The sequence below is a fragment of the Buteo buteo genome, chromosome 3 (assembly GCF_964188355.1).
Source record: "Buteo buteo chromosome 3, bButBut1.hap1.1, whole genome shotgun sequence".
NCBI classification, from domain to species: domain Eukaryota; kingdom Metazoa; phylum Chordata; class Aves; order Accipitriformes; family Accipitridae; genus Buteo; species Buteo buteo.
The window spans coordinates 27,057,832-27,079,625 of NC_134173.1; the positions used below are offsets into that span (position 1 = coordinate 27,057,832).

The following is a 21,794-nucleotide window of genomic DNA, read 5'->3' on the forward strand; positions in this document are numbered from 1 at the left end:
TTTATAACAATAAGATCTTGCTACACTTAACAAGGATGTATCACTCCCCCACCCCTCAGTAAATTATTTTGCTGGAGGCTACATCATTCTCTCTGAGTAGTGTGTTGGGAATTGACAGAGGCGTGAATAATTCACCTTGTATGAAGCCTCCCTGAGCCGAGCTGAGCTGCAGCATGTTGGGCTGGCCTTTGATGCAGACTGGTTGGGCAGGTTCCTGGGCGCCCCAGGAACCGGTCTGACAGGCCTGTTATGCCAACAAATTCTGGTATGATTCCATGCACTCCAGAATGCAGAAACCTGCCCAGCCAGTTAAATGAAAGGCATATTAGGTTATCCATTGCACATTGTATATATCTTAGGTGCAGCAGATCTCCTCTCGGCATTCTCTAGTGTGGTCCACAGTGGCTTCCTCATCTTACTTACACTTGAGGTTTATAGCTGGAGGGGAAGTCAATAGTAAATATTTATCACCCCGATCAAGAACAGAACTTTTCACAATTCAAACAGAAGGGTGAGTTTTGAAAGTCTTTCTTTAAAATTAATTTAATATAACCTTAAGCAAAAATTTATCTTATGCTTGAAGTGGTGTAATGGCTATCTCCTTAATGTGTCTTAGTACTGCCAGACTCTATGGTGCTTGTTGACAGGATTTTTGTGAGTGCAGCTTTTTGACCCTTCTGCGTGCAGCTGAACATCATATGCTCTGTCTGCAAGAGTATCTACTGGAGAGACAGTTCAATGAACTAAGCACAGGAGTGAGAGACAGAAACTCCACTGCCAATGACTTAGTATTTTGAGCAGGTCACTTAAGTATTGCCTATTGGTCTTCTCTTTTATCCAGTGTTTTTATAATCTTTGTCTCGTAACAGCACTGTCATTGCACAAGGCATAGAGCCATTACAGTAAGATGTGTGGTTACTAATTCTTGCCAGACTAACTTTTTTAATTCTTCAATTTTATGGAGTCAGTTAATTAAACCTAGATTTACATAATGAGAATTGGCTTCATGGTAAGATAGGAAACGCACTTGTCATTCTTACTGTTTTCTTTCCATATACTTATTAGAAGTTTACCTGTTTAGAATGAATAACGGTGGTGGCAATGGTAACAAAAAGCAGTCCTAATCATAAAGAGTAGGCAGACCTGAAAGTTGTACCTGTATCCACAACTGAATCCATTCACAGGTTCTGTGTCAAATAAGAAAAATTAAACAGCATGAAAACAAAAGCTGTGGAATCTGGTAACTGATTAACTACTGGAGCACAGAAGTACTTGCTGAGCTGAATAGAAAGGAATGAAGACAGGTTTTGTCATGCCTGTTAGGACAAAATAACTCTTTAACCTAAGTAAATGTGAATCTTCTCACCATCTGTGTAACTACATTTTTGAAAACCCTCACATAACTACTTCCATCTCCCTTGAAATCTTAATTTTGTCTATCTTTAAGTAAAACAATTACTATTCTCTTTCATGATGTTAAAAAAAAAATAAAAATCAAGAGTCCCCAGTGGATATAAACCACTAGATACAAAAATATCTATACAGGATTATGTAAGACTTTATGGTAGTCACACAACAGGAAGCTTCATTTATGGAGGTGTTCACTGTCAGCTATTTCCAGGTTGATGCAAAAATGAACATTATTACTCTTTGGTAGAGTGCCAATAAAAAGGCCTCCTGAACAGCTTAAAAATTCAGTGAAAAGCAGATTGAAATGACCTTCTCATTAGCAGCATTGTGTCTGTGTTTAAAACTTTTTCTTCAAAGTGTGGGAAAACAGAAAAGAACATAGGGAAAGTTTTGTACTCTCACAGAAGCTAGTAATATTAATCAGGAAAAAACATTTAATTTTTATCATCTCTGTTGATTTTGCTATCAAATACTGAAGGAAAACTTGCTGAGGAATAAACCATTTTCAAAAGAAAAAATTACAGCTGGCTGAACTGTATGGTTTGCACAGGGACTCTCTGTAGAGTCTATAAAATGCTACAAGAGAGCTTTGATTTCTATAGCTACGGGATTTTAACATAGCACATTTTAAAAATTCAAACCAAATAAATCAGTTTTTTCAAAATCCTGCTTGCCATCCTCTCTCTCTACAGTTTATGTGTTCTGTTTTATCTGGGTTTTCCTCAGCTGCTGTTTTTAGGGGGCAGGAAGGGCAGGGGCTATTGTTTGGTGATTTTTTTTCTCAAAAGGTAAGTAAAATATTATTTCCTATACGTTGTTTCTCTTTTGCTTGTTTTCCTGTCCTGAATTCTTGTCGTTCACTAAAGTGAAAGGTAGGTGGCATGATTTTGTACACAGACCTGTAAACTTTTACTTCAGCCTTCCAAGCCTGAAACAGCCTTCCAAAGCTGAGATAAATATGCATAACTACTCAGACTATTCATGTTAACCTGAGAAACATCAGTAGGAGCAAAACGTTTCCACATGCAGCTAACACAAATAGGTGCTGCTGCTTAGAGTCTGAGGAACACTGCACTGGGGTCCTGCAACAGCATCCCTCAGGTTGCTTTTTTTTTTTCTCCATCAAGGCTCTCTAAAAGACCTGAGAGTTTCAGTTGAATAAATCCTGGCTGTTTATGACTACAGATGAGGAGCAGTGAAAGCACTTCAAAGAAGAGGGTTTCTTAAAGTGAACAATGTTACTGGCATCAGGGAATTTGATCTTGGCTCGATTTCAAAGTGGCTACGCAAGCAGCTTGAGAACAATCAAATTCAACTAGTGGGGGTGATGGAGTGGCTCCTCCCTATTTTTCCACAGAAAGCAACTACCTGTGCCAGACAGCAGTGGTGTGCTCTGTGCACCCTCCCAGCTGTAAGAAATCATACCATTCAGAAGACTGCCAGCTCCTACACTCCTAGTTCAAATCCCGTTTAGGCAGCAGCTGAACTGTGGCACATGCTCTTATTTGCTGCATCTGAAGTTGGGCTCCTTTGATGTCCTTATTGGCAACTGCAACATAAAGTTCATTAAATGAACATGACTATAGAGAGTTAAGCAATGTATTTATCCCTCAGTGCAGATCTGCAAGTCAAGAAGGTTGTAAGAACACTGTTCATGTATGTATATGTACAATCTACTAAATCTCATGCAAATAAATAAGAACTTCACTATTTTATATATATGTATATATACAGGAAAAGAGTGAGATATTTACCATTGTGTTTAAAGCATTTAAAACATTTAAATTGCAGTTCCCCAGTGGAATTCAAAGCTGGTTTTAATCTTTACATTGGAATTTAAGGTAATAGAAGCAAAAAATGTAAGCTTTCTGCTAATCTTTTTTAACCCTATTCTGTATGCATATGCAGTGAGCTAGGTCATCTTCTGCTACCTGAATGGTTAGAAACACTGATGCAGCCTCTGTACTATCCCACAGAAAAGGGGGGGGGGTGTGTGTGGTGGTGTGTGAATTAAAGGATATTTTTTATTTTATCTGTGCTGCAACACTGCAGTACTCTTACAATAGAAATTCAGTCACTAGCTGATTTGCTGGTAAATAGGCCAGTCATCAAGAAGGAAGGCATTACCAATAAAGCATAACTGAAAATCAACAGTTTCACATACTGTCAGATTAAACATTTCAGACCAGCCAGGTCTAAAATGGGCTAGGATTAAGTTAGATTCTCTTTCTGCAGGGTTGCTTATGGATAAGTATTCTGTCACCCAGCTTAATGTGCCATATCAAGGGTTATTTTGAAATCTGGACATGAGCCATGACACCATTGAAAGTTTCGTATCTGTTCAAACGCAACAATGGTGAAGCATTTTTCCCACAGTTTTATTGTCTAGGTGTGTGTGTTTACTCTTATGAGATGAATGAGATGCAGTTCCAGTTAGACTAGTCAGCTTAAGACATCAATATAAGTGAATGTGGAATATCAGACTCTTCAGTAGTTTTCTAGAGCCAAGGATCTATTCAGTAATTGGTGGCCAAGTATGTGATTATGGAATACATAAAATCAAACAAAACTGGAAGGGAAGTAAAGGTAAAGTTCAACAGCTGGTCTTAATCCATTATCACTTATTGTTAAATAGATAAGAATAACACTGTAGAAGTTAATGAATTTATTTTGCCATAAAGTTCAACATAAGAGAGTATGAGAATAAACTGCTCACACAGTTTATTGGGAAATAAAATGGATGACACAATTATTTTCCAGAGTGCTTCCTATAACTAGAAAGAAAGGTCCAGTTTATGGTAAAATACCTGAACAATCAGCAAGAGGGCTGTTTTATTGCTACTTATCAGATCTGTGCGTATATATGACATATCTGTTTCTCTTAACTTTGAGGAAATGGCTACTTTCATACATCACAAACTTTTAGATAATAGAAGTTTCAAAGCAGAATAAAAAGCTGCCAACAACCACTACTTAAGATGACTGGAGTGTCTATCACAACATACTATGACCATTTCTTCCAGAAGATGTAGCTAATTTTAGTTCTGCCATATGTGTACTGATATGATCATGGATCAAACTTACAATGTAAGTAATATGCTGCTGAGCTACTGAACATTGGATTCATTTTATTTTAGTTAAATAAGTTAAACAATGTGAGGAATGAGCAGAAAAGTTAACTACAAGATTTTTCAAAGTACTTAAAAATTCAAGGTATATATTTGATGGGAAACCAAGAGTATTTTCAACAAAGGTGAACAGCAGATTTAAAGCCTGCTTAATCACGGGTCATCTTGGACTCCTGTCTGACAGTATTTCAAAATACTTCAGAAGTGTTGAAATAGTGTTTCAGATCCAGTTTTATTTATGCTGTAGCTCTGTATTTATGATACTTTCTGGAGATGAGTGATCTGAGTAATGTAACAACAGTAAGATGGAAAAGCTACTAACAATTATTAAATACCCGAACACCTAACTGTTTTCATACAGCTATTAATAATCTAGAATGTATGTGTTTGCAGCACTGGCCCTTGCAAACTGATCGCCATGTGTCTTCTAACCATGCCACTAAGCTGTGTCTGCAAGTGTTCTTACACTCACCAAAACAGACCAGTGCAATCGTGTGAAGGCAGAATAGTAGTAGTGAAAAGCTGTGTTTTGTTTCTATTTCATTACTAAGGAGAACTACAAACTAAAAATCAAGGGGTTTATCTCATGGCAGACAGTTGGGTTGGTCCCAATGTATGAAAGAACATTGAGCTGCAATTTGGGAGAAAAAATCACATCGGCAAAAATCTCAAAAGTGACACAAAAGTTCGGCTGCCTTATGCCATACTAATTATATGAGCCTACCCGTTTTCATACTCACATAAAACATTAAAATATGCTCTAGGCTGTTCTGCTGCACTCTAAATGACAAGCCCATGGAATCTGTTAAGATCAAGAAGGGGGGGGCAAGGAAGGGGGAGAGGAGGTGGGGAAGCATTGCAAGTACACTTTCTGTGTGTAAACCCCAGCAATCAGCAGACTACAAATCCTGCCGAAAAGGTAGGTTTGGCAGCATAACCTGAATGCTAGCAAGGCCACTGCTGCCACAGTAGTATATCCTGCAGATCTTTACACCTAAACCAGCATCAATTTCTTTCAGGTAAGCTATGCCAGTACGGGCAGCATTTGTTCTAATGCAAGCTCTCACGCACCCCCTTGCTTTTCCATAGTGTTTCGTGCCTGCTGCCGTGCTTAACCGTGGCATCTGCCAAGGCCTGGCTCATCCCCTTGGCTTTCTTCTGGCTGCTCTGTGGAAAACCCAAACGCCAGGCCAGCCACAAGCCGAGGAGGAGAGGGCTGGGACAACGCCCGTCGGGCGCGGTGGATGTCTTAAACGGTGGGGCCCGTGAGACCTGAACGCCGGGCGTCGCGCCCCGCGGCGCCCACCCCACGGCCGGGCGGGAGGGCAGCCCCTCACAGCCCCGCTCTCGCGAGAGCAGTGCCGAAGCCTCGCGAGAGCTGCCCGGACCCCACCTCCCTCCGCAGGAAAGGCGCTCGGCCCCGGCTTTCCCTTTTCCCGCCGTTTCGCGCGGAGCTGCCGGGAGCCAACCAGGTAACGGCGCGCGCTCTCCTCACCGGCGCCGCCTGGTAACGGCCGTGAGCGTGCGGCTCCCGCTCCGCTCCGCTCCGGGGACGGGCTCCGCCACAGCTGCCCGCCGCCAGCGGGGCCTCCCTCCCGGCCCCGAGTCCCCTTGGGTTCCCGCGGGGCACGTTGCAAGCACTGGCCCTCCTTCCGCCGGGAGCCCCCGGCGGGGGAGCGGGCCGCGCTTGCCCGCTCTCTCCGTCTCGGAGGCTCCGGCCGGCCTCGGGCCGGTCGGGAGAAGGGGCGTGTGGGACATGTCCGACCCCTCCTTTGCCGTCCAGACTCCTGGGCGTGACACAAGCCTGGCGGGAAACTGGGGCGGCTGAGGCGCGGGTGCTGGCTCCCGCCCGGCAAGCTCTCAGGCGCTGGTCATGGCAGGATTTCTCAGAGCACCCCGGCGTGTCTTACGAGTGAGTTTTCTCTATAGTGTTTGTGCAGAGGGAAAGGGGGGAAGAAAAAAAATCACCGCTGGGAGGTACAGGAGAGTTGAGTTTGTAGGAGCAGCTGGTGCTCAGGGGCGGAAGGGGTTCTGGAAGCTTTGTGCTCTCCAGAATCACAGAAAGGCAATGTGTTCCTGTCCGCGAAGTATAAATACAGATAAGAAGCTTCTGTGTTTTATCGGTGCTAACTGCCAGTGCTGATGAAGGTGTGTGTAGGAAAGCAGTCATTTATGAAGCTGTGCAAAGCCTTATGATGCCGGAGGGAGTTGGTGGTTGGACGAAGAGGGAAATAGAAATGTTTAGGTTGTTCTGTGACAGGGTTAGACAGGAGGATAGGAGCAAAGCCCCGTCTGAGAGAGCAGCCCTGCTCCCTACCTGCGTACAGCAGCAGCAGGATATTCGGGAGAGGGGCTGGCATTGTACTTCCTTCCCCCTCAGGCAGCTTTCAGTTCTCTCCCTGCCTGCAAGCGTCTGTACATCTAGCTTAGGCGGTTTTTTCCCTAAGGACTGGAAAGTCCTTTCTTAGGACCAGAGAGTACGCTAAGAAGCTGGCATCACTAAACGCCTTTTACACCTGTGCCACTGCCCAGACCTGTTAAAGACTTTACTTGAACACTTGTTGGGGACCCTCTATGTGAAGGCAGGTTGAACGCCTGCAGAAAGCAGTGTATCATTTGGGGATCTTGAAGCAGGTCAAGCTTGGGAAAACACGTTGCTCTCTTTTTCCCTGTTTATGTTCAGTGACTGTACTACTAATCATTTGCAGAAACTCTGAGCAAGTTTTGTGCTTTTTTTTTTTTCTTACAGTCATCTTTGGGGGAAAAAAAAAAACCAAAATAAAAACACTAGGGACAGCCCTTACTACTTCTAGAGTCAGGTGCCTTTTTCTTGAAAATTATTCATCTGACATACATCTAAGACACTAAGTGAGAGCAAGTTTGTTGATTTCACTGCCCTAACACTTGACACAGAAGCAGGTGGTTTCTGAAATATCTGTTGTTGAAGGTAGAAAAATAAGAGTTTAAAAGACATTCCTAATGTCGCTAGGCAATCGGTTCCACAAAGAAGCATTGTAAGATGGCTTAATGTGACTGCACACAAAGTGGAGCATTTCAGCTGCAAAGATGCAAGCAGATTACTGTTCAACTTCCGCTGAAGAATTGTAGGCATTGCTAATTTGAAAAGGTAATTTTATCTTCAATTAAGGACTTATCTTAATATAAGAACATTTGCTAACTTGAAACCAGGTACTGAAATGGGCACTGAATTTTCTATGAGCACAGCATGTTAAAGCAAATATGGAGCTACCTAATTAATGATTACTGAGTGTTCTGTCAGCTCCACTATTGTAGTGTTTAAGTATCCTGTTGTGGTTTAACCCCAGCGAGTAACTAAGCACCATGCAGCCGCTCACTCACTTCCCCCCCCCCCCCCCCCCCCCGCAGTGGGATGGGGGAGAGAATCAGGGGAAAAGAAAGGTAAAACTCCTGGGTTGAGATAAGAACAGTTTAATAGAACAGAAAGGAAGAAACTAATCATGATAATAACAACAATAATGATAAAATGACAATAATAATAAATATGATTGGAATATACAAAACAAGTGATGCACAGTGCAATTGCTCAGCACTCGCTGACTGATGCCCAGTTAGTTCCTGAGCAGCGATCCGGCCCTCCCAGCCAACTCCACCCAGTTTATATACTGGGCATGACATCATATGGTATGGAATACCCCTTTGGCCAGTTTGGGTCAGCTGCCCTGGCTGTGTCCCCTCCCAACTTCTTGTGCCCCTCCAGCCTTCTTCCTTGCTGGGCATGAGAAGCTGAAAAACCCTTGACTTAGTCTAAACACTACTTAGCAACAACTGAAAACATTAGTGTGTTATCAACATTCTTCTCATACTAAATCCAAAACATAACACTATACCAGCTACTAGAAAGAAAATTAACTCTATCCCAGCCAAAACCAGGACATACTCTTATACTATAGAAAACATACAGTTCAACTGTTCCTGTGTTGTTGAGAATAATGCTTTGTTCCATTTATTCATTATTTTTATTCTATTTTAAAGACAGCCAGACTGAAAGAAAAGTGACTTGCTTAAGACTGCACAGAGATATGAGAAAGGAGACTGGAACCAAGGCCTCCAGGCCTTACACTAGGTCACTGACCACTGGACTGAACATTTTATCATGGTGAATCTAGGGGACCAGCTAAACCAGTAGCTGCATTCAGATATTCCAAGTTGCTTGAAGGCTCTTAAGATAGGCAATGCAGCTTCTTGACTGATTGTAGACCTTCTATCATCTGAACTACAACTATAACTTGTGCCTTAAAAATTAGAGAGCCAGTTGCTCATTTTATTTGTCTATATAGACATTGTGGTTTGCTTGCTCAGGCTGCTCCTTCAGGAATAGTACAAATTACCTGAGGGGTTTTTTTCTTTTCTTATTGAAATTTGTATTACAGAGTAATAGAGATAGCTGTGTCCACCTGGTAATGAAACAGTACCTGTTCAAAAGTGTTTGTTTAAAATTGACCACATAAAAATGGGGAGAATTTAGAATGTCCGGTTTCATACACAGGGAACTGAAAGACAGGGAGGTTACATGAATATTTCAATATTGGATATCCAGTGCTGATAGAATTGAACCTTACCTTGGCTCAGACCCAGATCTGAGTACCATGCTTCCCCTGCAGTTTACCTGAGGGCATCATCTGTGCTAAGAAACCCTTTAAAACAAATAAGAATTATGGGTAAGATTGTTTGGAGTTGTGTAGGCAGTCTGGCGTTTAAGACAGAGCTGTCTGATAGTTCTTGTCAAATACTAATGTTTTGGAGGTTTATAAATTTTGAGATTACTCTCCTATTACCTTTTCATCAGGGACTGGGAATCATTTCAATGTAGAATCACGAAGACTTCAAGGGAATATGAGCTTTTTTTTGCAGAAGAGTGTCATTTGAATCCATGTTTATGTAAAAGATGTATATATACAAACACATCTCTGATAAAACTTCTGACAAATGCTTTTGCTGACAGCCAGATTTTGGAAGCATGGGTTACTTTTGGCAGGCAGGATTCTGTTTAACTGCTGCTTTACATAGGAAAAGAAGACAGACTTCTAAGCATCTTAATCTAATTTTAAGTTTATAGCTGTTTAAGAGGGGGGAATTCTGTTAGTTTATAACTACTTTTAGCAAAATACTTTGCATCTTCCACACTTTCAGGGGGGCTGTCAGTATACAGTACAGCTCAGCAAGGATAGGCAGTAAGCTATGTATTTCGTCCATGGCTGCAAGTTACACTCTGATAAATGCAAATGTAATTGTTTTCAATCTGTCATTGCAGGCATACACCTGTCTTCAGAAACAGTTTCATAAGTATGTAATTTAAAACTTAAACTGTGAGAGTGAGCCAGTTCTGCAAATAAGGCAAAGAAGTTAGGACCAGAAAAAGGCAAGATGAATGCATCTGGAGGAAGCTGTGGGAGCCCTAGTTCTGCAGAACCTACAGGAGATTTCTTCAAGGAATTGTGGTCCAAACTGAAAGAATGTCATGATAAAGAAGTACAAGGTAAATTCTTAAAGTTTGGGTTCACAGAAGGCTGTCTGTTACCACAGAAAATCTTTGAACCAGAGTACCACTCCGTCTGCATGGACTATATAGATTTTTAATGTCTTATGTTATGTGGGAGGTTGGACTGGAGGATTATAAATGATCCTTACAGATTGGCCACCTAAGCCTGGCTTAACAGGATTAGATTTAAATTGTCAACAAGTATAAATGATTTGCTAGGTCAGTGAAGAAAAAGTAACACAATGTTACATGGGATCTGTGTTTTCTTAGGAAGTTATTTAAATATTACTTTACCTTTAATAGATTATGATTCAAAGTTTCCAAATCAAGTTATTCAGTGGAATTTTTTGCTTTTTTTCTTTTGCCTTTGGGTTTAGTCATTGGGTTCAGATACATTAAAATGGTTTGCATTGTTTATTTCCTCTAGCTTGTGCGAAATACCACTGCAGATTAATATTACTGAAAAGTATTTCTTCAGTTTTTAGTGTTCCAAATCTTCTCAGCAAAATTTATAATTGAGCCACTTATTCTTATGTTAGATTTTGTGACCTCTGATATCAATTTTACTATGCATTGACTGTTAGTGTCCATTTGTTCTTCGGTAGTGCAGGAAATTAATAACACTCAAAGTAAAGATGAATTATTACACTATGTATTTATATTCTTATAATATTGTTTTACAAGTAGTATTCATAAAATGTTTTGCTAAAAATACTTCATAAGAAGTTAAAATTTTGGTCTGTTAATCTCAAGTCACACAATCCATTCTTTTGGATGGAATTAGAACAGTATTTGACTGAATCTTCCAACAAGCATATCCTTATGCATGAAATAGTATTTATATTAGGCTGGAATAAAAGCAGACGAGTTTTTGTGAATTAAGAGCTTTAGTCATGCAAGTGGATCTTTGTAGCCAGACCATTCCAGTGGCCTTGGTTGTTTCCACCAGCCTCAAAACAGTTCCAGGTCTGTCCATTTAGGTCCAGTTATATCATCACTTCTTAATTCCAAAAACTGTGGGTGATTGTTTTATAATGTATAGATGTTTCATACCTCCCACTGAAACTCTTGACTCAACAATTTGCAACACTGGGCCTTGACACTGTTAGTAATTTTTAAAAAACACCAACCAAACAAAAAAACTTCTATCAGTTTGGCAACTGAAAGAAAAGATGTACCAGATAGTAACATTTTGTTACATTAAAAAAACTATGTGTAACCATACGAAATATAATTTTATATTGTGCCCCAAAACACAAAAAAAATCTTACTTATTTTTTATTACTTTTTTTTTTTTAATTCTTGATGGTTCTTTTCAGAGTGTGTGTGATGTCATCTGCAGATAAATGTGGAAGTACTGACAGAATGGGATCTGGCAATCTATGGCATGTCTGAACAACAAAAACTGAACAAACAAAAAGCTCTAATGTAGAGGGTAATGTTAAATGACCCCTTCTCTAGTTTCTTAGGATGTGCAGCACGTGATTTTAAAGTTTTGGTTTTCTTTATGCAAGTGAAGATACTCTTTAGAATGCATACTGGGTGTGGCCAGATAATTTTGCCACTAGGCAGTCTTTTTCATGCCTAGCCCTTTGTCAGTATGTCCCGCACCGTGTTAGGTAAAATTAGGTCTTCCATGATAACATCAAAGACATGCCTGAAGGATAGTTAATTTTTTCAAAAGGTGGGGATCCTCTTATAGAAAATGGTACTGGAAGATATTTTAGAAACATCAAACACAGGCTTGCCTGGACTTTGCTTGTTTCTGAACTCTATAAATAAGAATTAAAATTGACTCATGAGTTTCCAATCTAAATGTCAGCAAAAAATTATTTTAAAGATGGTGGAAGGTGGATTAAGGGAAAGTTAATAGTTAGAGAAAAAGCTTTTTGCATGTACAGTGCACATGGTAGTGAACAGTGTAATGGTGGAATTCTTATTATTTATTACAAATCCATGAAAAGTAGGATTTATGACACATGAGCTTCAAATGATCAGGCATATTATACAAGTTATAATATTTATATATCTATAGAATATAGACTAGAGAATACTTCAAACTCACAGTTTGAAATTGATTTTATTGAATTTTTATATTACTGTATTATAAAGGGTGTATTTTTCCACCATGTTAGCTAAACAAACCCAGCTTCTTATTCTTTTAAACTGATCACTTGCAAAAAATTCAAAATTTTAGCCCTCTTCAGACAAACTAGCTATCGCTTTCTCTCAAATTCATTATGTGACAGTGGGTAGGATTCCTACAACCCAGTTTCAAAAGATGTTGGGCACGGTCAATGTCAGCTGATTTTTTCACGGAATTCAGAAGTGCTCAGCAACTCAGAATAATGGTCATTAAAACTATGTCTGCTTTTATCTCCTACCCATAGAATGTGTGGTATACTTGCATAGGCTCACAAATTAGAAAGGAATTTAATAATGCTGTTTATAAAGTGACTAATTTCTGCAGGTGTTAATACTTGCATCTAGCTCAAAAGAATTGTATGGATACTTGCTGCATGTTGGTCTTACCAACATGGTTCCTGAGGATGAATTCAAGTCTAAAGCTCGATACTAAAAAGAAACATATTTTAGCATAGAAATGTGAGGAGAGGGTTTTTTTCAATTCTTCCTTACCTATGAAAAGCAGAAGATACCAATAGGGAAAAAACTGTAGTCATAGATAGAGAGAAAATTATGAGGAAAGCAAACTTATCGATAGATTGCTGTAGGAAAGGAAATTGCTGGAAGCTCCTCAAAAGTAAATAATTATAGAAAACAGGGCTGGAAGGGATCTTAGCAGGTCATCTAGTCCATCTCTATAGCCTTAAGGTAGGATTATGTCTGTGTCATTGCTGAAGGAAGCTTGTCCAACCCGTTCTGAGAAAACTTAAGCGATAAGAGATTCTGCAGTCTTCCAGGCACTGTCAGTTTTAAGAAAGTGGATTTAATGCATTTGAACATTCATTAGAACAGAAATTGTCATAGCCATTAATTGAGACATTACAGGTACATAGTCTAATCAAGTTGCAAGTTTCATAAAATAGTGTTGTGTGTTTAATTAATCTGCCTGGTGATAGTTCAAAGAAAGTCTTCATCACTTTAATGGGGACAGTGTGTCATTTAATAAAGCACTTATGAGCTTTAGGTAACGTAGATTTATATAGTCTGCAGCTTGTCTATTCCATAGAAATATTGTTTAAAAGATAAAATTGAATTGGGAATGTACATAGTGTAGTTCCACATAAGTTTATATGCTCACGAGAGTGTTAAATAAGGAAATCTGAAAAAGCAAAGCTCGTTAAATGAGCATGCTTAAAAGCCCCCAGCACTCTGGGAAAGCAAAAGGAAGAGATTACACCCGATGTAGTAATTCAATGCTCTTGGATAAATGTAACAAACTGGTTTCCTGCCTTCTCATTGCAGTCATTTGAATTAAGAAAAAATGCAACCTTTAAGTAACTAGTTTGGTTCCTCCTGAATTCAGGTGAGAGGGGAGATAGTGTTACCTGTAGTACGGTACTGGGCCTTTTGAGCGCTGCCTCTTCGATTTGTGGCTCAGGTTGCCAATGTTACAATCCTAAATACTTGCTGAACAGACTACCTGTTCATACAGGAGGTGCATTGTTGTGCAGCTTCATTCCTTCCGATGGGTGTGGAGCAGCATTAAAGCACACTTTATAGGAGTTCTAATTGCAGATGCCTAATTGACTTGATGAATAGCAACTACTTAAAAAAATAAACCCTCTTTCTATGCTAATCTGCATGATAGAACACAACATCTCACAGGTGTTGAACACTTAGAGATAAAAAAAATCCTGCTATATTTCCTAAGAACTTCTTAAAGTAGTCTCTGTGCATTTTTATCTCATTGTCCCACTGGCATCTTGTAGCAGTCTGTGACATGGGTTCACTGAGGTGCTAGCTGGCCTGACTTAACATTTTAAGTGGCCTGAAGAGTGAACCTTCTCAAGCAAGTAGTTTTACCCTTTGAGCTGTTCCCAGTTGAGTATGGTAGGGGAGAGAAAAAAGAAGTCTATTAGCTGCCTTAACCTACATTTTTTATAGTAAGATGTAATATCTCGTATGTGTTTTGGTTTAAATTCAGAATTGTCAGAAGTTTTCTTAAAAGTGTTCTGGTTTTGTAAGTTTATCCTGTTATCCTAAATGACTAATACTTTTGCAAGAAAGCTCACAAGACATCTTATAATCAACCTGAAGTTGCTCACAACTTTGCATAGTTTGAAGAAAATATGGCATTAGGAAAAAATTGTTACATTACTTTCTGATGTCATATGAAAATTTCTATTGGGTTTGTATTTAAGAAAATGTTGTACCGTTGGACTTTGATTATTTCTGGAATGGCCAGCTTGTGTGTAGGTAGTAACACATAAACTTCCATAGCACTGCATCTCACTTCTTAAGCTGTGCTGTACTTAAAGCACCTTTTATCTTCCTGCCCTTGTGCACATACACATGCACCCAAAACCTTGCAAGCAGATTGGCTGGACTGCTGTCTAGCCCCTGGGCTGTCAGCTGGCCACTCCTGCCCAGAGCATGGTTGTAGTTGCAAACCCTTTTACTTCCGCACAGAACATACGTTTAGGAGTGGGAGAAGGGCCCCAGATGAAATATCATTCCTCAGTTCACCTTAACATGTTCCAAAGAAGCTTTGGGTCAGAGGGTCTGGTAGCATACCTCCAATAGAGTATGTTGTCCTTTCGTGCTTTAAAGCCTTGAATCATGTATTTTTAAGGTTTCCTTTACGCATATACATTGTAATACAAGTTTAAGTTCAGTGGTTGGATGCTACATTTCAAGTGTAGTATTATGCATTTATGTGTATACAGAACATATTTTATGCTACTTCTGTAGGCATAGTCAATGAAAATATATTGACAGTGCTTGGTATTCATGTGTGGTTTTTTACAAAGGTGCTTTTATACCTGTTGAAGTGGCAATCTGCATGTTTGCTTAAGAAGTCCCTATTTCCCAGAGATCATAATAGCTGTATTTGTTTCCAAGATCCTGTAGAACATATTCAAGAAGTCCAGAATGAACCATTTTCTCTCCAAATTAGTGACATTTTTTTTCTCTTTTGCAGATGTTGTTGGCAAAAGGAGAGTTAGTTTATTGTTCCATTCTTTTTTTTTTGAATCAGAATTCTATAACATGTATTTTCTTCTTTCCACTTTTCAGGCTTACAGCTGAAAATATCTAAGTTGAAAAAGGAAAGATGCTTGTAAGTACTCATCCTAATGATCTAATTTATTGAAGGAGAGTCTGAGTACCATTAACGAGCCATAATTCTTGTAATATCAATTAAAGTTTCATGGATTCTTCCTTCAGACATGTACAAAACTCTGCTTACTTTAATAAATCAGCTAAAGTAATCTAAAGATATAAGTAACACTTTATAGGGTGCGTAACCTGAACACTAGGTTTGCCTTACTTGAACAAATGACTTGTAAGGCCTTCTTATTTACAGTATTTCTAGGATGCCTATCAAGATGTTGACATTTCTAATATGAAGGATAATTAGGGAGACATTTTAAAATTGAGGTCAAATCTGTAAAAGACAAGTAAGTGACAAAACAACATGCCAACTATTTTTAGAATTTTTTTTTTTGCTGCATGTTTGCCTTTAGCATCAGGTGTTGTGCCTTAACTCAGCTTTCAATCATTCAGTAAAGATTCTGGTAATAAACTTGCTAATTTTCACTCAATTCTTATATTTTAAGACATATGTAACTTTTTTTGCAGTCATTATTTGCTACTAATTTTTAGTTCTGTTCATTAGAAGCAATTTGGGGAAAAAAATCTGATTTACATGTACAGTAGAATCACAATATATATTTACAGCATTAAATCAGCTTTTATTTTCCTTCTGCTGACTAAAGCCATATTTAGTTAAATGATAAGAGATATGCTAATGTGATTATTTAAATTTTTACTTCAGGTTTAATTACATTAATATTATGTTAATATTACGTATGACCTGTATTATGAGTTGCACTTTATAAAGTGCTGTGTAGGAGGAATAAAAATAAATTACTTGATCTTTTTCCACTTTGGAAAACATCTAATTGTATTAGATATGTTAAAGAAATCAAACTCTTCTTAAAATTAGCAAAAATATTCCATATTTGCATTCCCAGCATTTGACATGAAGTCAAAGATATGCAATCTTAGTTTTAAAGTGTAGCCCCAGTGCTCTCCAGCATAGTTTGTGCTTTTTTCAGAATTAACATTTTTATCATCATCTAGTCAGTTTTCTTTCTCATTAATTCCTGTTAGGTTTTTTAGTTTTCTCTATTTTAGTTGCATTTTTCAAATTGTATAAGCAGGAAATAACCCTCCCCTAGACTAGAAAAGTTAGGTCATTATGTGCTTTTTTGTACAATAGTAAGGAACTCAAGCAACTCTCAAGCATTTTTGACAGTTATTGTCTAAACTCCCTGATGTGCTTATATTTCTGGTTGGGAGGGAAACAAAGGTGTTCTTTCCATAGGAGTAAATTCCCTCTAGTGGAATCCATCTTTCCTTTTCCTGTAACATGAGGTATGTAAATGCATCTTATAATGATACTGGCTTTTCTAGTATAATTTGATTGTACTACTATACATACTTAACTTACTGTCTACTTCTATTATAACTGTTCTTCTGTAATTATAACTGTGTCTCACTTCCAGGAAGATCGTTCTTATTTCTTTTCACTAGGCTTTTGGAAGAAATTGCCTTCAGTTGTGTGATGCTCTCTTCCCTAGATATCTTTTCGCATTTTGTTTATCCTTTGTAGTGCTCAAACATCCTCTGAACTTTTGTTTTGCTTATTTCAGTTAAATATTGCCCATCTTGCTGGCATTTGATAATCCACAGTAGCACTTTGAGCCTGTGCAGCATTGTGTTTTCTCACATTTCAGCTGCATTCATACAGATCTCGTCTCTGAAGGCTATAGATAATTGTCTATGGTTTTGACTTTTGTCTGCACGATGTCACTCTGGTGCTTGCAGAGCAGGTGCAAGTGTTTTCTTTGCACTTTCTGAGGGTTAAAGGCTGCAGAGAAGCTGCTAGAAGATAGCAGTGGCAGCTGAAGGAACGGTTCAGGACAGAATCACAAGGGGAAGGATTAATCACTTCTGCAACAGCATCCACCTTATTCTGGTACCATCAGGATTCCCTGCATTTACCAAGCAATTCACCAAACCTTTAGCAGGGTTTGCAGTCCCAAGAGTACCTGTGTGGCTAACTCCCTGTTTCCCAGCATATGCACCTGCTCCTCAGGATCAAGATTTGTCAGCTTTTATAGGGCTTCTTGTTCAATCTCCAACACTAGTAGAACACAGTATATACTATTTGCAGCCGCTGTTTAATTGTGTCTAAGAGGTCACAAATTATTAAAAAAAAAATGGCAGTAGAGTCCAATTGCTTATTTGGTCTGTCTGAATTTTTAGTCAATTGGAGACACAAATTCATATCACCTTTATCAAGATTTTGAGTTCAGGTTGCATCATGGAATGTTGCCATATTTTTCATTAAAATCCAAATAGCATGTGTGTATTCATACTTTAAATATATGCTTTCTGAACATTAAGATTGATACTGCAGTATCACGAGGAATATATTTATGTTAGTAGGTGAAATTATATTAGGTTATTGGATGGCTTTCCACTTTCTTTTCTGGAAAAAAATCAATTTAACATTTTGTTATTTCTTATGTATAATTCACAAATTAAGTAGTTATTTAATTTTTAATCTAAAAGGATAAAATTAAGTTATTGTTAACTTAACCTGGTGTATCATGAGTTGCTTCCATGTTCTGAAATCTTAAATTGATCGGATAATTTTCTAGATGATGAATATTACTAGTGATGTGACTGAACACATACTGAATGATTTGATTATTGTTTGTTGGAATCTTTCTACAATTACCACATTGTAGATACAGTAATCTTACATAGGAGATCTTGTTCTCCTTGGTGCATCTGAATACCTGAGGTTTAGTGTTTCAGACTTGGTAATCAACTGACAATGAGTGCCTTATTTTGTATCCCACTTCAGCATTGGAGCTAATGACTTGTAAATGCTAAGTCAGAGACTGTTCATTATGCAGAGTGCCTTCATAGCCAAAAATGTCTGTCATGTTTATCAGGTGCACTGGAATTCTTAAAAAAAAAAAAAAGCCTACTTCCTTCTGTCACATCTTAGTGTGACATTTTATAGGGTTTAGGTGGAAGGCATGGAGTATTAGTGTGTATTAATGTCTTCTTTATTTATTTTTTTTTTTAACAAATAACTTAATGCCATAGAATGACTTAAAGGTAGCTTGAGAAAAGATTTTAAAATTTGATGGTTTAGGCCTTCTGTAAGTTGCATAAACTGAAAACAATGAGATTTTTTTATGCCATAAACATCAGAAAAATACGGACTGCTTTTGTCAGACTTTTGCCATGGCCTGGCTGTATTTTGTTACTGAACTGAGGTAACAGAAATTTAACACTTTGTCCTCCCCAAGTGAAGGTACAAGTCTTAAATGGTCTCTCATGCTGTTTCCATGTAACTGTTTTATATGTTGTATTTGCAGCTGAAAAGGACAACATTGGTCTGGATGGTAGTACAGAAAAATAAAATATCTGTACTTAAATTTCAGAATTAAAATATGTCTGTGATTGTACACTGCGGAAGCTTCTGGCTGTCCCATTCACTTTATGACCCATGATTGTTGTATTACTCTACTACCAGCAGTACGAAAATGTGTTTGACTAACATATCTTAAAGGGATAGTGCCAATTTAAAAGTGTGTCTGTGTAAAAGAATTGTATCAACAAGTTAGTAAATATGTTTTCATTTCCTGTTGTGTGTGTGCTTAGCAGCTTTTTGTGAGCCAATTTCATGGCTTCCTCAAATAATCCATCTCAGGCAAACTGAAAACAAACACCTGCTTTCATGAAGTATACAAAGGATTCCATGGTAAAGAGAAGAGCTGGGAATGAATTCTCAGAAGTTAGTCATTGTCATGTTACATAGATTCAGCTGCTTAGCTTTTACTGGAAGTAAATTTCCTTGTAGAAATTTAGAATTCCTTGTAGAATTTTCCTTGTAGAAATTCCTTGCTTGTTCCTCATACCTTGTTTGCATCTTGAAGAGGGAGCTAAAACTGGGAAGTTAATGTTACTGCTTTTCCTTAGCTCTTCTGAGGAGGAAATGTTCTTTGTTAATTAAATAGTCCTGGCTTTTAGAGAAGGTATTTTCCCCAAGATCTTCTGTTTCTGAGGTTTTGGGGAAGAGAGTTCTGTTCTCTTTGTATTCATATTATGGGAATCCATGTTATATAGACTCTCAGAATTACTTCTTGAGGAACTAAACCTCTAATGGATCTAAAGACTTGTCAGAGTTTTACAAACCTAATGTGGTTTGCCACACTGCCAGATGCACTATGACAAGACCAAAATGACCTGATTGTGAAAGCCCCCAATTAGGTTCCCAACGGCTCGGCAACACAGTAAAATAAGAGAAGTGCTTGAGCTTATGTTCCCTGAAATTGTTGCTTGAATACTACTAGCTTTTATGCCTTGACTGTCATCAACTCTAATTTTTGTCCTGAGCAAAAAACCAGATTTATCAACAGGAGCTCAACTGTAATATGAATTAGAAACTAGCTGCTCCTTTCCTAACTCAGACATTTCTAAATTACTATTCATCAGAAACACTTGCTTCATTTATCTTCAACTTAGTATTTGTGCTGATGATAATCACATTTCCCAAGAATATGAAAGAAACATGCCAGAGAGAATTCTCTATTGAATAACTAATAGCTGTAATTTAAAGCTAGAACTGATTTTTTCTCTATTTGATTTTAGGGATGCAGAGAGGCTTGAAGAGTTTTATACCAAGAACCAACAGCTCAGAGAACAGCAAAAAGCACTTCATGACACTATCAAGGTTTTAGAAGACAGGTGAAGTAGTGTCTTTTAGCTTTTGGGTTTGCTGTGTTTTGCTCTTACAGAGTAGCTCTGGATACTTTGCAAGTTGGGTTTTTTTGTTGATTCATTTTTATTTTTTTTTAGTAAACCAGTCCTTTTCTAATACAACCCAAATAGTGTGTTTTAAAGAAAAGTGTAGAATTTAGATTCTTCTGAGTTAAATTTTTGTTATTTTGTTTTTTTTTTAAATGCTTAGCTTGCTTAGTTCAGTTAAAATAAATAGAAGTTAAATAGATCAGCTTGGGAGGCAGACAGCCATTTTAAAGCACATTCTTTTCCATCCATTTTTATAGAGGTAAATTTGGTATCAATTGAGAGGTCATACAAGTACAAAAACGAAGGCCAAACTGTATAGTATACTTTGAAACTCATGAAATAACTCACTGAGATATATTTCAGATTTGAGGGGGTCTTTTTTTACCAGTTGTCTATTTTACCTAAATTTAATCACAGGTTCTGTCTTTTTGCCTTCTTTTAGACTTAGACATTCTGATCACCTTTTGACCCATTCTGCCTTCCCTTATTTGTTCCTGTTTGATCTGGGATAGCAAAACAAAACCAATGTACAAGAAATTACAGTGCATTTTTTTTTTCTTTAAAAATGATAGCTCTTTTGGAAAGTGTATGTTAAATTTGCTGCTAATGGGCTCTCAGAAGCTTTCTAGTAACAGGAGATCATTAAGTAGTAAATTATTTTCCCACATTCCTATGTTACCTCAAATTTTAGAACTATGATACTCAAATTTTGCTTTCAACTCTTTCTGTGGGAAAGGCATTAGGGATAAACTTGTAACTGTGCAGGTAATATACTTTCACACCACGTAGGTAGAGACACATTTGCAGAGTGCATTGACTTTTCTAATCCCTTAGCAGATGAAGTACTCACACTGCGGAAAACAAAAAGGCTATTTAAAGTGGTTTAATACTGTTTTTATTACACAGTCAGATAAGGTAGTATGAAGAGGCATTTCAGTATTTTACTCTTTCCATCATTCCACAATATTAAAATACCCATAAACCAAAATGGCTTTTACTTCCAGTATTCAACTGTGGAATTAGAAACTTAGGTGTACATTTGTTTTAGTACTTCATGTGCGAGCAGCAGCAATGCAGAGCTCTTAACTAATTGGTCTCTTATTTAGCAAGCAAAAGAGAGTCTGGTTTTCACTTTGGTAATACTGTTAGCTTTTTGTTGTGTACCAGAAATAAATACACTTCAGTTATCATCTGTAAAATGAACACACATTTCATTGCATGAATGAATGTGTCAAGTAAGATGGAGTTATCATAACAAGTCTTTTTCTGATAGCAGATATGCTTTAAACAGCTGATGTAAACCATTAGGGACAGTGGAGGCAGTGCCTCACGTGGACTTTTGGATCCACTTCTAATTATTCATGTCTAGGTAAAGATAAAGGATTTCACATTTGCTTGGTATTTGTTACAGAGCGAACTTACTGTTTGTCCTTTTTATTTGATTGCTTTGCTCAATGACAGTGATATATCCTTCTTAGATAAAGTAGTAATTGTATTTACTGAAATTATTTGCTTATTAGTATTTGCTTGAATGAACTTTACTTATATCGAATGGCAATTTGTATCTGACAGTATTCTTAGTATGATACCTCACAAAGGCTTTCAGTGGCAAGGTGTAGCATGCTCCACTTTATTAAGTAATGCATGTTGCTTTAGAAGTATCCAGTACCTACAGTCATTTATACAAACGTTAGTACATGTGGTATTAGATTGTT

At 38.0% G+C, this 21,794-nt stretch overlaps 1 protein-coding gene across 5 annotated transcripts in view; it reads left to right on the forward strand.

Annotated features, from left to right (window-relative positions):
* The first annotated feature begins 389 nt into the window (after positions 1 to 389).
* The window catches only part of RBBP8 (RB binding protein 8, endonuclease), a 36,243-nt gene continuing 14,838 nt past the window's right edge, over positions 390 to 21,794 (forward strand). Inside the window, exons 1-4 of one of the 5 annotated variants that reach the window (XM_075023118.1) lie at positions 390 to 511; positions 9,832 to 10,056; positions 15,259 to 15,301; positions 19,921 to 20,016. In XM_075023118.1, the coding sequence (XP_074879219.1) occupies positions 9,945 to 10,056; positions 15,259 to 15,301; positions 19,921 to 20,016 (251 nt within the window). In that variant the 5' untranslated portion in view covers positions 390 to 511; positions 9,832 to 9,944. Of the gene's footprint in view, positions 512 to 5,922; positions 6,451 to 9,831; positions 10,057 to 15,258; positions 15,302 to 19,920; positions 20,017 to 21,794 lie in introns of those variants that run through there. The other 4 variants (XM_075023117.1, XR_012649773.1, XM_075023116.1 and 1 more) reach the window with 4 other exon arrangements.